Raw genomic sequence first — 14,467 nt, forward strand, 5'->3', positions numbered from 1 at the left:
CTTCTCCTCCATAAATCTGTCCAAGTCCATTTTAAAGCTCACATCACTCCTTTGTGAAGGTTTGGTCATCTGTTCCAGGAAGGACCCTATGCTAAAAGAGTATAGAATGCTTACTAAGCCAATTCACTCAGCTCTGGCCCCTACCGTGGGAATGTTGTATCAGCAGCAGGGTTATACTTACATGGCATCAACCAGCACAATCTCAGTGTTACATCAGTGTACCTCCAAGGTACACCAAATAAGCAGTTACTTGCCATGTCACTAGCAGACCCTTAGGACTATGCTTCAACTATGATAACTTTTGATAAAATAGTCAATGACATCCTTTAGATCAGTGGTTCTCAACCTGGGGGGCGGGACCCCTTTGGGGGTCGAACAACCCTTTCACAGGGGTCGCCTAAGACTCTTTGCATCAGTGTTCTCCATCTGTAAAACGGATAAATATTAGGGTTGGGGGTCACCACAACATGAGGAACTGTATTTAAGGGTCGCGCATCAGGAAAGTTGAGAACCACTGCTTTAGATTATTGTAGGTACTTGGGACAAGACAGTCAGGCTGAACAAAAATCTCATAGCAACAGCAGCCAGATATATTAGAAAAGAACTTCAGTTATGCAGATACATGGAACTTTACCCATAAAAGTATTTCCAGTAATTAATCAGAATACAATCTGTATAGAGGAAGATCAGTTTTCCCAGTTTGAAGATGGCTGTAATGTTGCAGCCAGTCATGCAATACCTGTTACTGATGATGCTGATATAGTAATACATTTTAATGCTTTTTCTGCATCAGGCTGTAGGGAACCCCTGTAATGTATGCTTTAAAAAGAACCGGAAGGCCTCAGATTTCATGCATGTCATAAACCTCTCTAGGCTGTGTCTATATGGATGTGCCATTTACATGCACATGCATGATATATGCAGTCATAAAAAGCCAAGATGTATGCAGACATGAAGAAGAAGAAGGAGGAGGAGGAGGAGGAGGAGGAGGAGGAGGAGGGAGGAGTTTTGGTTACCCCCTTTCTCTCCTGCAGGAGGCTCAAGGGGCTTACAATCTCCTTGCCCTTCCCCCCTCACAACAAACACCCTGTGAGGTAGGTGGGGCTGAGAGAGCTCCGAGAAGCTGTGACTAACCCAAGGTCACCCAGCTGGCGTGTGTGGGAGTGTACAGGCTAATCCTGAATTCCTCACGCGGCAGAGCTGGGAATCAAACCTGGTTCCTCCAGATTAGATACAGGAGCTCTTAACCTCCTACGCTACGAGGTATCAGAGCATAAGAAGAGCCCCGCTACATCAGATCAGTGGTCCATATACTCCAGTATCTTGCTTAGCACAATGGCAAAGCAGTTGTCCTACAGGGCCAACAAACATACCATGGAGGCTATATCCTTCTCCTGGTGCAGCCTCCTGGCACTGGAATTGAGGTTTGCTGCCTCTGGAAGTTCTCTTTACTCACTAAGGTTAGTAGACATTTATATAGGAACATTTTTCAAATATTTCATTTGGTTTTTGAACATATTCTCCATGAACTGTCTAATCCCTTTGTAAAGCTATTTGTTCTTGTGGCCATCACTATATGCATTGGCAGTGAATTCTAACGTTTCATCACTCATTGAGTAAGGGAATGTTTTCTTATGTCTGGAACCTACTGCTCATCAACTTCAATAGGTTCCCCCAAGTTCTAGTATTAGGGGATAAAGAGAAAAAGGTCTCTCTTTTTACTTTCTTCATCCTATGAATAATTTTATAAACGTCTATAGTTCCCTTTAGTTGCCATTTTTCTTTTTAAAAACTGTTAATAATTTTATAATTCCATCACATAACCATACATTAACAAAGTATAATAGGGAAAAAATCAACTAAAACCTCATGGGTAAAAAACAAACCTCTGGGTATGGGTGAATAATCATTTTAAAAACATACAACTTTATCCTCTGGGACAGTGGGCAGGTGAAGCTATTTAACTTTGAACTCGTTATTGAATTCTTACATATGCAGCCTAGGAACGTTTTTCAAATGTTTTGTTTGGGTTTGAAAAGTGGATTATTTTGATGTGTTTCCAGTACTTGAAGAGCTACCTGAGATCCAAAGATGAAAGGGCAAAGATCTGGCAGTTTTTAACTGAAAACTTGGCCTGGAGAAAATGTTATATTTTACATCATTTTATTGGTAAATTGCTTGTGTATATACTTTGAAAAGGGGGCAAAAAAAGTTAAGTTATTGGTTGATATTTCTGCTAAACCATAGTCACAATCACAATCTGTTAGCTGAAGTTTGAAGCGGGACCCCAATGGTTATATTAGCTTCTGTGCCGTATACAAAATGGCAGTCTTTTACAGCTAAGGCTGCAAACTCTGGGTTGAGACATTCCTGGAGGTTTGATGGGGAGGAGGGGATTGAGGAAGAGAGGGACGTCAGCAGGGTAGAATTCTATGGAGTCCACCCTCCAAAGCAGCCATTTTCTCCAGAGAAACTAACCTTAATTGTAATCTAGAAATGAATTGTAAATTCAAGGACATCCCCAAGCCTCACCTGGAGGCAGACAACCTTACAGCTCATGTGATTTGCAAATGAGTCTCTAAGATACATGATTAAAATGTCTCAGTGTCTCAGTTACTCTGTCTCCTAGTGAGAGAAGTGAAAGTTTTACACACAGCTGACATCAGAGGGAATGTTTTTCATGTGAGATGGCTGTGTGTATAACAGTCTTCTCAGCAATTAGTCTACTCATCTTCAATAGAGTGCACAGGCCTTTTCTGTAAGAGGGGAGGGGGACCTGTTGGTTTTCTTGTGCCCCAGACAGATGAATCGAAGTCTTGATTACTGGTGGAACAGCAATCTAACAATTGCCCTTAGCAACAAGAGTTTTTCTCCAATCAATCAAGGATCTGTGGAGTGAGCCACAGGTGCTATTGTTTTGCTCACAGAACCACATAGACACTTTAATTGTCCAGATGGTAGAGGGATAAAGTACAGGAAATTAAGATGCGGATAGGGATTTTATAATTTCCTTAAGGTGAAAAAAGCATTGAGAAGGATTTGCATCTTGCTGTGAAATAAAAGAGGACCTAAGGACCAAGTCAGCTGATTATCTCCTCAGGACTCAGTGCTGTGCTAGAAATTTGGTGACTTCATTTTGATCTGAGACTGCCAGTTCTAAAAGCATCAAGAATCTTGTCTAAGGGGCTGAAGACTACTATTTGTGCAGGATCTCTGGTCTTTCATCTTGCAGGAGTTGCCAGAGAGATTCAGCTAGTAATGTTAGAAAATGTGATATGGCACATACTGGACCCTTTTCTGAAAGCATAGCTGGTTAATAGGCTCCACCTTGACCAATGAACATTGCTAAAGGTGTTGCTTAGTTAGTGCTCTCATATCACTGGTAGCTTTCATTCTGGGATCATTTCAAGCTTCGATACTTCTACTTTCAGAAGAAGCTCTCTTACCATAGAGGTACAACTATGTCTGCTGCTGCAACTTATCGTCAAGACTACAATTCAGCAGGCCACTCTCTCTTATAGCAGAGAGAAAGATAGTAAACCGCCATGAATACAATTGGTCACACTGATCAGCCATATGAAGCAAGAAAGCAAAATCATTATACACATCTGGAATGTTACAAATATCTCTCTTCTCTTGCACTTGTTTAAAGGAATACTTCTGCAGTGGCTGCAACATTAGCCACAAAAGTGGGCAAGTTCCCACCACTCCATAGAGGACTACCAAGAATAGGTAAGTAGCCATCAGCTTTTGCAGAATAAAAGCCAAGCTGTGGGTACAGAGAAAAGTAGAGTAGCCAGTGAGGTTTTCTGTTTCTGGCCAGCAAATATGCTTGAATGAGACGGCACCTACAAAGATGGAGGTATAGCACAGCACAGTTAGGATCTCTGCAACTTTGAAAATTGTCTGTCCAGTATAGACCATGTAAATCAAGTTAGCACTTTCAGTATGTGTCCTAAATCTGCATATTTTTTCAAAGAGTGCCCGTGCCTGTTCTCTGTCCTTCCAGTCTAGAATAGGAGAGAATGAAGGAGAAATGAATTGTTCTTGACACATCCCAATATCAAAGGGTTTCGACAGGCCAAGGAATTGCTGGCTGGCCATTTCTGAGAGAGCTTTAGTAGTCCAAGGTGACTCAAAGCATTTCCTGAGGATGGACAAGAAGTGTTCAATCTTTGATGAGGTTTTAGGATACCTGAACCAGAAGTTATTACTTGCCATTAAGAGCAGTGAGTTGATAAGTGTCAGGTAAGGAAAATACTTGGAGAACCAAGGCAATGCTTTCTGATAGCAGATATGACTAATGTACAAATACTGCTGGTAGTCAAGGTTGACTGAGCGGCCACTGTTTACGGCAGAAAATTCACCACTGGTAGCATGATCTGTAGTTTCAGGGATAGTCAGAGGAGCGATGGTTTCATTTGGCTTGTTATTCAGTGGCAAGCAGGTCATCTGATCAACAGATATTAACAGAGTGCCTGAGAGAAGAGAGACCATCAACATCAGTAGCACAAAGAAGTCCATTAGGACATCCCACCAAGGCTTTAGAGTCTGGAACCGGCTGACATTGAAGAAGGTCACTTCTGTCAAGGTAAACATAGCTAGGAAAAAAAGAAAAAATAGAGGTCAGTAAAATCATTGGCTGTTGCATGGTGAAGCTAATGGAATAATTGGTGGTTCTACCTTTGAACCTGAGAGTTGTTCAGAGAGAGAGGTCTGCAGCAAATAAAAAACCAGAATTCTAAAACATTGTTCAGAGTCTTAGGAATAAGTTGAGCAGATACTAGAAAGGCGTTTTTTCCCCTCAACTTTCTCGTTACAAATGAATACATGCTCCATTCTTTCAGGAGAATAGTTGAGGAAAATAGATGAAGAGGAACAGGAGAGATCCACTTTCTTATTCATACGCAAAGGCTCATTCAGGAGGTCTGACTGTTGGTTGTGTAGTCATGACCGCGAGGTCAGCGCAAGAACGAGACGAGACGCGGTGATAACATCTGGTGGAGAGCGCCAGCAGCGGGAGCGCGGGTGTCCGTGTTCCTAGCGACTCTGCCGCGTGCTGGTTCCTGGCACCTTTTATTATGATTCTAGCGGGGGCGTGTAGAAGGGCGGAACGGGGGGGAAATCCGGGAGAGCGGGAGACTGAGAGATCATCATGTGATGCATGATCTCACCTGGCTGCTACGTGCGGAGAGGAGCATCAGCGTCTGGGCCTAATCCTCACCTGGGGGCAAGACCATTGTCCCTTTGTCTGGGACGCCCGGTGGTTGTGAGCCAGGTGGTTCATGACCCGTGACTCATCGGGGGGTGAGGAGTGGGGGAGCGGCGCGACCAGAAGACCGTAGGAGCACCGGTGTGCCAGCGCTCTACTTACGGCGCTGCTGGGTCAGCAGCTCATCCCTACAGGTTGTCCAACAGAAAACCTGTCCCATCCAGTTTTGGGAGAACAAGTGTCATTTCCAGCTTTTGTTATCACAGAATGAGGATACAGAATATCTTTATTCACTGAGCTGCAAGGTTCTATTTATTTGGATAGGGTTGTCATGGAATCTAATGAAAATCAGGCAGAGTATGTAGAATGTATGCATTGTTATAGGTCTTGTTTCCTTATTTTACATAAATCAGCTTGCATTAGTTATGTCATATTAAGTCTCCTTATAATTTTCTGCAACAAATCCAGTCAGGCGTTTTTCCATCTCACTCTCCTAATTTGCAGTTAGTGTCCTTGAGAAATGTATTCAGCTAGCATAAACTCAAAGATACACAAGTCACACTGGCATATGTAAAAACTATTTTCTAAACTGAAATCTGAACAAACTATTACTGTCAATCCTTGACCTGTTCCAGAATTTTGTCTGTGTGATGGACATTGCATGCAGTTTTGCTCCATTCTAAGCTTATTGATTTTAGTGGGTTTTGACAGGAGAAAATCCAGCGTAAGCTTTTGTGAACGGAAGCCCACTTAGGTAAAGCAAACATTCAGTCTATAGACTCAAAATGGATTGATGTAATTGTGTGAAGAAGCCATATCTGAAGAGGGGGCAGTTTGTTCCTCCAATTCTATTTATATCATGCTCCCAGGGTCCCCAATACATCTAAAACGTATTTGTCCAGTTAGCAATAGAAAGACAAAATATACTTTAAAAGTTGTACTTCTGTCTTAAAGTTACATCACAGAGATGCTAACCAAGTCCAAGTTGATCAGGACATGTATATTTGTCTCAATGGAGCAAACAACATTTAATAAGGGCCATTGCAGATCAGGGAAAGAGCAAAGTTCTTGTGCAACAGTTATGATCCAATTGGGGCTTTGCATAACTTTTTAAAAATTTGCAAGGAGCTCATTCAAAAATTCCCAGTTTCTGGAGTATTTTATTCTTGTGCTAGGAGTGTTTAGATGACTATAAAAACACTCCCATATCTCATAGGCTTTTCTTATAAGATCCCTATAGTGAAAGGAGGCAGAGAGATAAAAAATGGCCCAGTTCCAGATCGAACATAATATACTGGGGCAGATATAAACTGAGAGTGGGGAAAAGTCTTGTTGCCATGAGCTTCCACTGAGTAGATAAATGCCCAGATGAACAGTGGAGAAATGGATAGATTAAGTTATTTGTTCCTCCTTCCTGTTATGAGAGGAGTTGAATCCCAGTCATTGTAATGGCAGCCTAAAGCTTTAGTCCCAGTTCTCTTTCTGCCATGGCCAACTTCAGAACACAAGTCTAACTCAGCTACTGGTATATAAGTAGAGATATGCTTTTTTCCCTTGTTTGCCATCAACTAGCTCAGTGGTGGGATTCAGCAGTGTAGTCGTACCCACGAGGTCCCAGGGAAGAGACAACACGCGGAGATTTCATCTGGTGGAGAGAGCCAGCGAGCAGGAAGTGTGGGATCCCGTGATCCTGGCAACTCTGCCGTGCGCTCGCCCCTCACACCTTTTATTAGGGTTTCAACGGGGGCGTGTAAAGGGGTCGGGCAGGCGGGAGAACGGGAGGTCGGGAGATCAGGAGATCATCATGTGATGCATGATCTCATCGGGCTGCTACGTGCGGGAGGAAGCATCCGTGTCTGGGTCTAATCTTCACCTGAGGGCAGGAGCCCTTTTGTCCTTTTGTATGGGACACCTGGTGACCGCGAGTCAGGCAGTTCATGACCCGTGACTCATGGGGGAGCGGGGGTTGGGGGAGCGTATGCGCCCGGAAGGCCGTAGCTGGCACCGGCATGCCTGGCGCTCCTTCTACGGTTCTGCCGGGTTCGCGGGCTCACCCCTACAAGCAGGTTCGCACCACTTCGGCAGAACTGGTTGTTAAAATGGTGCTTGTAAACAACCAGTTGTTAAATTATTTGAATCCCACCACTGAACTAGCCCACAGGTTATTATTTATTTATTTATTAGATTTCTATGTCACCTTCCCCTTTTCGGATTCAGGATGGCTTCCATCAGATAAGTATAACAACAATTCACAAAATTCTACATAAACACGGTTTCCATAATTTAAAACTTTAAAACAATGACATATAAAATTCCCAAACAAATGGCAATACCAATTCCCAGTGGTGGGATTCATATAATTTAACAACTGGTTCCACTGGTGGGATTCAAATAATTTAACAACTGGTTGTTTACAAGCACCATTTTAACAACCGGTTCTGCCGGAGTGGTGCGGACCTGCTGAATCCCACCACTGCCAATTCCCAATGGAGACGTTAATTGTGGCAGAGGAGGGGGAAAGGGCAAGAGTGAGGCCAAAACATTTTACAGCTCTTGCCTCTGCCTCAAGCTAGAACAACCCCATCTTGCAGGCCCTGAGGAATTGCATCAAATCCAGCAGGGCACTGACAGAGCATTGCACCAGGCTTGGACCAGGGCCGGAAATGCCCTGGGTGCGGCTAATTGGACCTCTTTCAGGCTATGGATCACCAGTAAGTTACTACTCGCAGATCGAAGTGCTCTTTGGGGGGTGTAATGGGAGAAATAGTCCCTCAGAATCTGTTGCTACAGTCATCCCTTTGCCAGAAAGCAGAAGTAGAAAGAAACACTTTTCTCAGCCAAGTAATGCTGCTGTTTGCTAATGAATTAATCTGCTTCACTTGGTAATTGTTCTGAGACAAAACTGATCTCTCCCACACTTCACCCTATTCTTAAATATTCATTAGAAGGAAGGAAAGGATGTACTGTTGCACAACTCGGTTTTGATGAGATTAAATGGCTTGGGCCTAGTTTGTGCACCAGGCCAGCTTCCTTCCCGGACATTTCTTCCCCCTCCCCCATATCATGCTTTATCTCTCATACGTCACCTCTGATATCCTCTTTTTTTTGTAGTCTCTCTGTTCTGCTGTCGATAGTCTATAAAGATCCTTCTCTCTCAGGCTGTTTCTCCTTTGGTTGTGCTTTGAGTCTGCAAACAACTCTTCCTACAGTTTTCAAAGCAAGTGGCTTTGTCCCATCTCCATGGCAGCCGAATGCTGGAGAAAAGGATTGGAGTAAAAAACAACGCTAGTTGTCCAAGACACTAAGTCATTTCCTTACAAAATTCCTTTCTTACAGTACCAAATACATTTTACTCCCCCTCTTCAATTGCCTGATCCATAATGCACATAGGATATATGAAGTTAGAAAGGAAAGAGATTGACTAAAATCAATAAACAAACAGAGTTATTATGAAAACATTTACTTTACTTTTTAATTTCCAAAGGGCTCAAGCAGCATATATAGTTCCCTACCCACCCCTAATTTTGTTTTTAATGTCTATATTGCTTTATAATTAAACTCTAAAACTGATCATAACACAGTAATAAAAAACATCATAAAACAAATAATTTTAAAATCACAATCAGCAGCAAAAAGAAATAAACAGAAAAATCCAGTTTAAATTTTACTCTCCAATGTGAGATGTCAAATGCTCAGCATAAAAAAAACTATTGGCTCCACCTGTTCAAGGAGGAGGCAAGTAAGGGGCACAAATGAACATCTCAGGAGACAATGCTCCATTTCTAGTAGATACTAATTTTGCATCCACTTAAGATAGAATCTTGAGCAGAGCTTCATTTATTTTAAAAAACGGGATTTATATAGAAGAAAGATATATTCATTTGGCTTTGAGCTTATAGAAGGGAAAGAGAATACTATTATATACATCCTTTGAAGCTACACTCCCTGATTAAGATCATGTGAAACATGTAGGGAATTAGAGACAATCAATACATTCCCTCAAGAACCCCCCCCCCCCCCCGCCTTCTCTTCTGATTGTGACCATCAGGAAATTGGCAGCAACATTTTGACCAGGTGAAGTTTCCAGACAGTTTCAAAGGCAGCCTTTTGTGGAGTATATTACAACCTAATTCAGTCTCTAGAGGATACCAACTCATGAATGACAGTGATGGGATCAGTTGTGTTTTGATTGGCCTAAACTGGTAAAAGATTATTCCAGTCACAACTGTTATCTGGGGTTGCAGAAGCAAAGCCCATTAAAAGAAGAACCTACAGACTGTGAGCCATACCTTTTGAGAAGGTTGTAATACCATCTGAAATAGCCATTTCCCCAACTAACTGATTTTCTGCTGTACAGTCCTAAATATATATACCAACTCCCAGTAATAGGTGTGCTTAACATTACAGTCTAAGCTTGTTAATTTCAAAGGATTTCAGCTGGAGCAACTCCTTTTAGGATTGCTCTTAGGAATCTATTATTGATATAGGTTAGGGTTGGATCCTAAAAGCATAGGTCATAGGAGATATAATGGAAGCTGAATGGATGAGTTGCATAGAGAAGAATAGTCTTTCAGCCCCACCATATGGGATCTTTCCCAGAGGAAGGATTAGAAATACTTTTAAGTAGCATGTCTGTGGTGGTCATGTGGACCCACCTATGAGAGGGTATTACTTTAAAGATCTGCATGGATATTAAAACTTTTTGCTTTAATTAAAGCAATGTGTTAACCACTAAATAACAGTGCTGCTTTATAACTGAATTCTCTCTTAAAACACTGTTTACTGGGCAATGAGGTTTGTTTATTTGTTTATCACAGGCTCAAATTACTGCGGTTTGTTTGTTTATTCCAGGTTCAAATTAAAATCCTGTATTTCCCAACCAAAAAAAGTGAATATATTAATAATACTTTTATTTACAAATAATATGATAATTCAAGATCTGATTAAACATTATTAAATAGAAACAGAGAATACTGGCAAACTCCACAGAACTCAATCCTATATAAGTATACATATCATTCCTAGTCTACCTAAATTGACTGTAAGAAACAAGATTACCCAGAGCTTTGCCAAAAAAGGGTTAGGCAGATTTAACTGAATTCTAAATCTGAGAAATTTAAAGATGTGTCCAGTGTGTGTGTCCAGTATATATAGATGGTATTGTATAGGCAACACATAGCTATACTAAATGTTCTGATATATGCCTTCTATAGGCAAAAGGCACCTCAAAGCATCTCAAAGAATAATTGTTGCCAACTCTGTCCCACTTGTGGGATTTATTTTGGTCATAAAACCATTTATTCATGAATTATCCTTTAAGGCTGAAAACTATAAATTAGCTGGAACAGTGAAAAATGCATCTTTTAGATTTATGTAACAACCTACAAGCAAAGTCTCTGGCCTACAGTGTCAAAACAATGTCCATAAGGATATCATGGCTGATGGTATTAAAAGCCACTTTAAAAATCCAGGCAGAATTATACTCTCCTGCCCCGCTTCTGGTGGTGGTGGTGGTGGTGGTGGAGGAGGAGGAGTTTGGATTTATATCCCCCCTTTATCTCCTGTAGGAGACTCAAAGGGGCTTACAATCTCCTTACCCATCCCCCCTCACAACAAACACCCTGTGAGGTGGGTGGGGCTGAGAGAACTCCGAAAAGCTGTGACTAGCCCAAAGTCACCCAGCTGGCATGTGCGGGAGTGCACAGATAAACCTCCACAGCTCAGGCGGCAGAGCAGGGAATCAAACCCCCGTTCCTCCAGATTAGAATGCACCTGCTCTAAACCACTACGCCACTGCTGCTCCTTAAACATATTGTGTGCGGCTAGGAGCTCCTAGTTGCCCATTTTCAATATGCAGAGTTTTTTCTTCTTTAGATCAGTTTTGGGGTTGTGTCCTGACCTTTTGGAGGTCTAGCCAAACCATTCATATGTGGCAGCTTTTTAGGCCAACCATTACATTATTTAACAGTTAATTTTTAAAAAATCTTTGTACTTGTTCCATTCTTTTACATTGTTTCAATAAACTAGCTAAAAGCTAAACAGCTCAGTGTCAGTCATCCCATAACAACTTGTCTGGACACATACTAATGAACATGACTGGTTGTGGCCCAAAAAAGTACATGTTATGGAAAGCACTTCCACATTTTCTAACCTATTTATTTAATTTATTAGATGGTGGTAGCTGAAGACTGAACCTCAACTATGCATGGACTGTCTTCACTGAGGTTTGAATAGCTGTGCTACACATGGAAATCTTTGCTTTTTGCAATACTCGTATCCCACCTCAAACAATTTAGTTTTTATTACAGAATTTTTCTTTTAATTTTTCATATAGTGCCCACCACTAGGTGGCAATAGGATGCAATAAATTAGGTATCCAAATAGACCTTGGCATGAAATAGTAGGATTCTATCAGCTACATAATCATCATGCCTTTCACCCAAGGAAGTAATATAAGAGGATTCTCCTCTCCCCATTTTATCCAGAGACATAGGGACCATCCCAAGCTTACTTAGGTAGCTTCATGGCAGAATGGGGATTTTAACTTAGCTTTTCCAGTCTGATATTCTAAATCCTACACCATGTGAACTCTCCATTATGTTTGAGGAGAACACAAGAAGAACCCATTTTGGCTGCCCACTTCTCTCAGCCAAAGACATAAATCCCTATCCACCCAGTACTGGAAGCACCACCCACAGGGACAAAAGATCCAGTCAATTCCGTGTATTTCCCTTTTCCTACCTGTAGATCAATGTCTGATCCTTTTGTATTGTCAAAGGCTTTCACAGCCAGAATCAACTACATGTAGTGGGTTTTTCGAGCTGTAAGAGAAACTCATCTTACCATGGCATGTCTCTGAAGATGTCAGCCATAGGTGCAGGAGAAACATTAGGAACAAAAACTACCAGACAACTGCCACATAGCCAGAAAAAAAAGTATGATCCTTTTATTCCTTTGCCAATGGCAAGGGGCATGGATGCCCACACAATAGATACTTACTACCATCATGCAACACTGTTGTGCAATGCCTTAATTTCATATTGGAGAGCTTCAAGAACTGCCACCAGCCTCTTATTGGACATAGGCATTCCTTTGTATTTGGAAATTGCAATAAATTGTGTCCTTTTCACAAACCTTTTAAATAAAATAGTTTCTATCCTTCTCTCTTCACCAAAGGCACTCATGAAAACAAATTGCCCATAACTATTTAAGAGCATGGGTTACAGCATCAGTCGTTTCATCTGCTAGCCCAAGGTTCAAGACTCTGGCAGGCGTTTTCTCTCTTCCCAAGCAGGCGCATGCACAAGCCTTGTCACTTTTTTCTCATGGTGGGGCCATGGCTTAGTGACAGCATGTATGGCCATGGTGGTGAACCTATGGCACCCCAGCTGTTAATGGACTACAATTCCCATCAGCCCCTGCCATCATAGCCAACTGGCCATGCTGGCAAGCGCTGATGGGAATTGTAGTTCATGAACAGCTGGAGTGCCATAGGTTCGCCACCACTGATGTATGGTTTGCATTCAGACGTTCTCCAGTTCAGACCCTGGCATTTCCAATGAAAGGATTTCAGGTCACCAGTGCTGGGAAAGATCTCAGGCTGAGAGCCTGGAGAGCCACTATCAGTTAGATTGAAAAGCACTGAATTACTTGTAACAACAGTCTGGTCAGACATCATCATGTATTCACGTGTGTGTTTCTGTGTCTGGTCACATAAACAGATATTAATGGTGATATGCAGAGGCAGAGCGAGGGGGAACTGCCCCCCGGGCACACTTGTGCCCTGCGCCCCTGCTGCAGCACCGTCTGCCCCCACCCAGGAATGCCACACCACGCCCCCTCCGTGGCCCAGCCACACCCCGTTCACTGCTCTGCCTGGGGCTTTGCGCCCCATCCGGCCCCGTTGGCACTACACCACTGGTGACATGCTTTCAATAATGCTCATGCATATTAGGACTATATCACATAATCTCATCACAGAGAAAGCTCTCCTAATGTTTTGGCATTGGAAATAGTCCAAAAGTTACTGTTTCAGTTCTTTCCCCTCTGTGACTCATATGGCAGGCTTTCTTTCCTAACCACATCTTCTTGATCCCAGTTAGCTGCTCCGAAAACCAGAACATGAGGGGGTAAGGCATATTGAGCAGTAATGAAGCATTTGCTGGCTGCCCGAATTAATGTGGGACTCACACTGGCGTAATGCCCATTGGGCAAGGTGGGCAGCTGCCCAGGGCATCACCTTGTGGGGGCATCAAAATGCTGGGTTTGTTTTTGGGTATTTTAGTGGTTTTCCATTTTTGGCCTGCAGGGGGAGCAGTTTTGGGGCTAGCTGCACCAAAATTTCAGCGTATCATCAGGAGACTGTCCTTATGCTATCCCCCAAGTTTGGTGAGGTTTGGTTCAGGGAGTCCAAAGTTATGGACTCCCAAAGGGGGGGGCCCTATCCCCCATTGTTTCCAATGGGAGCTAATAGGAGATGGGGGCTACAGTTTTGAGGGTACATAACTTTGGCCCCCCTGAACTGCACCAAACTTGGGGGTATCATTAGGGCAGTCTCATGATGAGACCCTGAAAGTTTTGAGACTGTGCCTTCAGAAATGTCCCCCCCCCCCCCACAGCCTGCAACCCCCATTGACAGCAATGCAGAAAACTCAATGCAGAACAAAGATTCTTGGGCAAATTTCTAGGATGTTCCTGCAGGGGGTGCATTTTTTGGATATGCTCGGCACCAAGAATTTCAGGAGTATCATCTGGAGATGATAGCACCCCAAAGATTTGGTGCGAAGTTTGGTTCCAGGGGCCAAAAGTTATGGGCCCTCAAAACTGTAGCCCCCATCTCCTATTAGCTCCCATTGGAAACAATGGGGGATGGGGCACCCCCTTTGGGAGTCCATAACTTTGGACTCCTTGAACCACATTTCACCAAACTTGGGGAGTAGCATAAGGACAGTCTCCTGATGATATGCTGAAATTTTTGTGCTGATATGTCTAAAAATGCACCCTCTGCAGGCACCAATGTCCTGGTGCAAAAAAAAAATTGGTCATGGTGGAGTGGCTGCCCATTGGGGGGGGGGGGGCATCCAACTCAGGTTTTGCCCAGGGCTACAGTTTGCCCAGGGCTGCCTCGTTACGCCCCTGGGGACTCATGTTGCTTCTTTTAGACTTAAAGCTTAGTTGTAGAGTTCCAGATAATGCTGGCAAAATGAGCACAGCCAGGCACCTCTTACAATTTTTTAAAAAAACTTTACCTATGGA

General features: G+C 42.8%; 1 protein-coding gene across 1 annotated transcript; it reads right to left on the bottom strand.

The window, feature by feature from the left end:
• Positions 1–1,388: 1,388 nt before the first annotated feature.
• Positions 1,389–8,443, bottom strand: LOC125429392 (volume-regulated anion channel subunit LRRC8D-like). The gene is made up of 2 exons (XM_048490473.1): positions 8,299–8,443; positions 1,389–4,601 (listed from the first exon to the last, which is right to left on the bottom strand). The coding sequence occupies exon 2, from the start codon at positions 4,597–4,599 to the stop codon at positions 3,460–3,462; it is 1,140 nt and encodes a 379-aa protein (XP_048346430.1). The 5' UTR covers positions 4,600–4,601; positions 8,299–8,443; the 3' UTR covers positions 1,389–3,459.
• Between the last annotated feature and the right edge of the window lie 6,024 nt (positions 8,444–14,467).

The sequence above is a fragment of the Sphaerodactylus townsendi genome, linkage group LG03 (genome assembly GCF_021028975.2).
Source record: "Sphaerodactylus townsendi isolate TG3544 linkage group LG03, MPM_Stown_v2.3, whole genome shotgun sequence".
Lineage (NCBI taxonomy): Eukaryota > Metazoa > Chordata > Lepidosauria > Squamata > Sphaerodactylidae > Sphaerodactylus > Sphaerodactylus townsendi.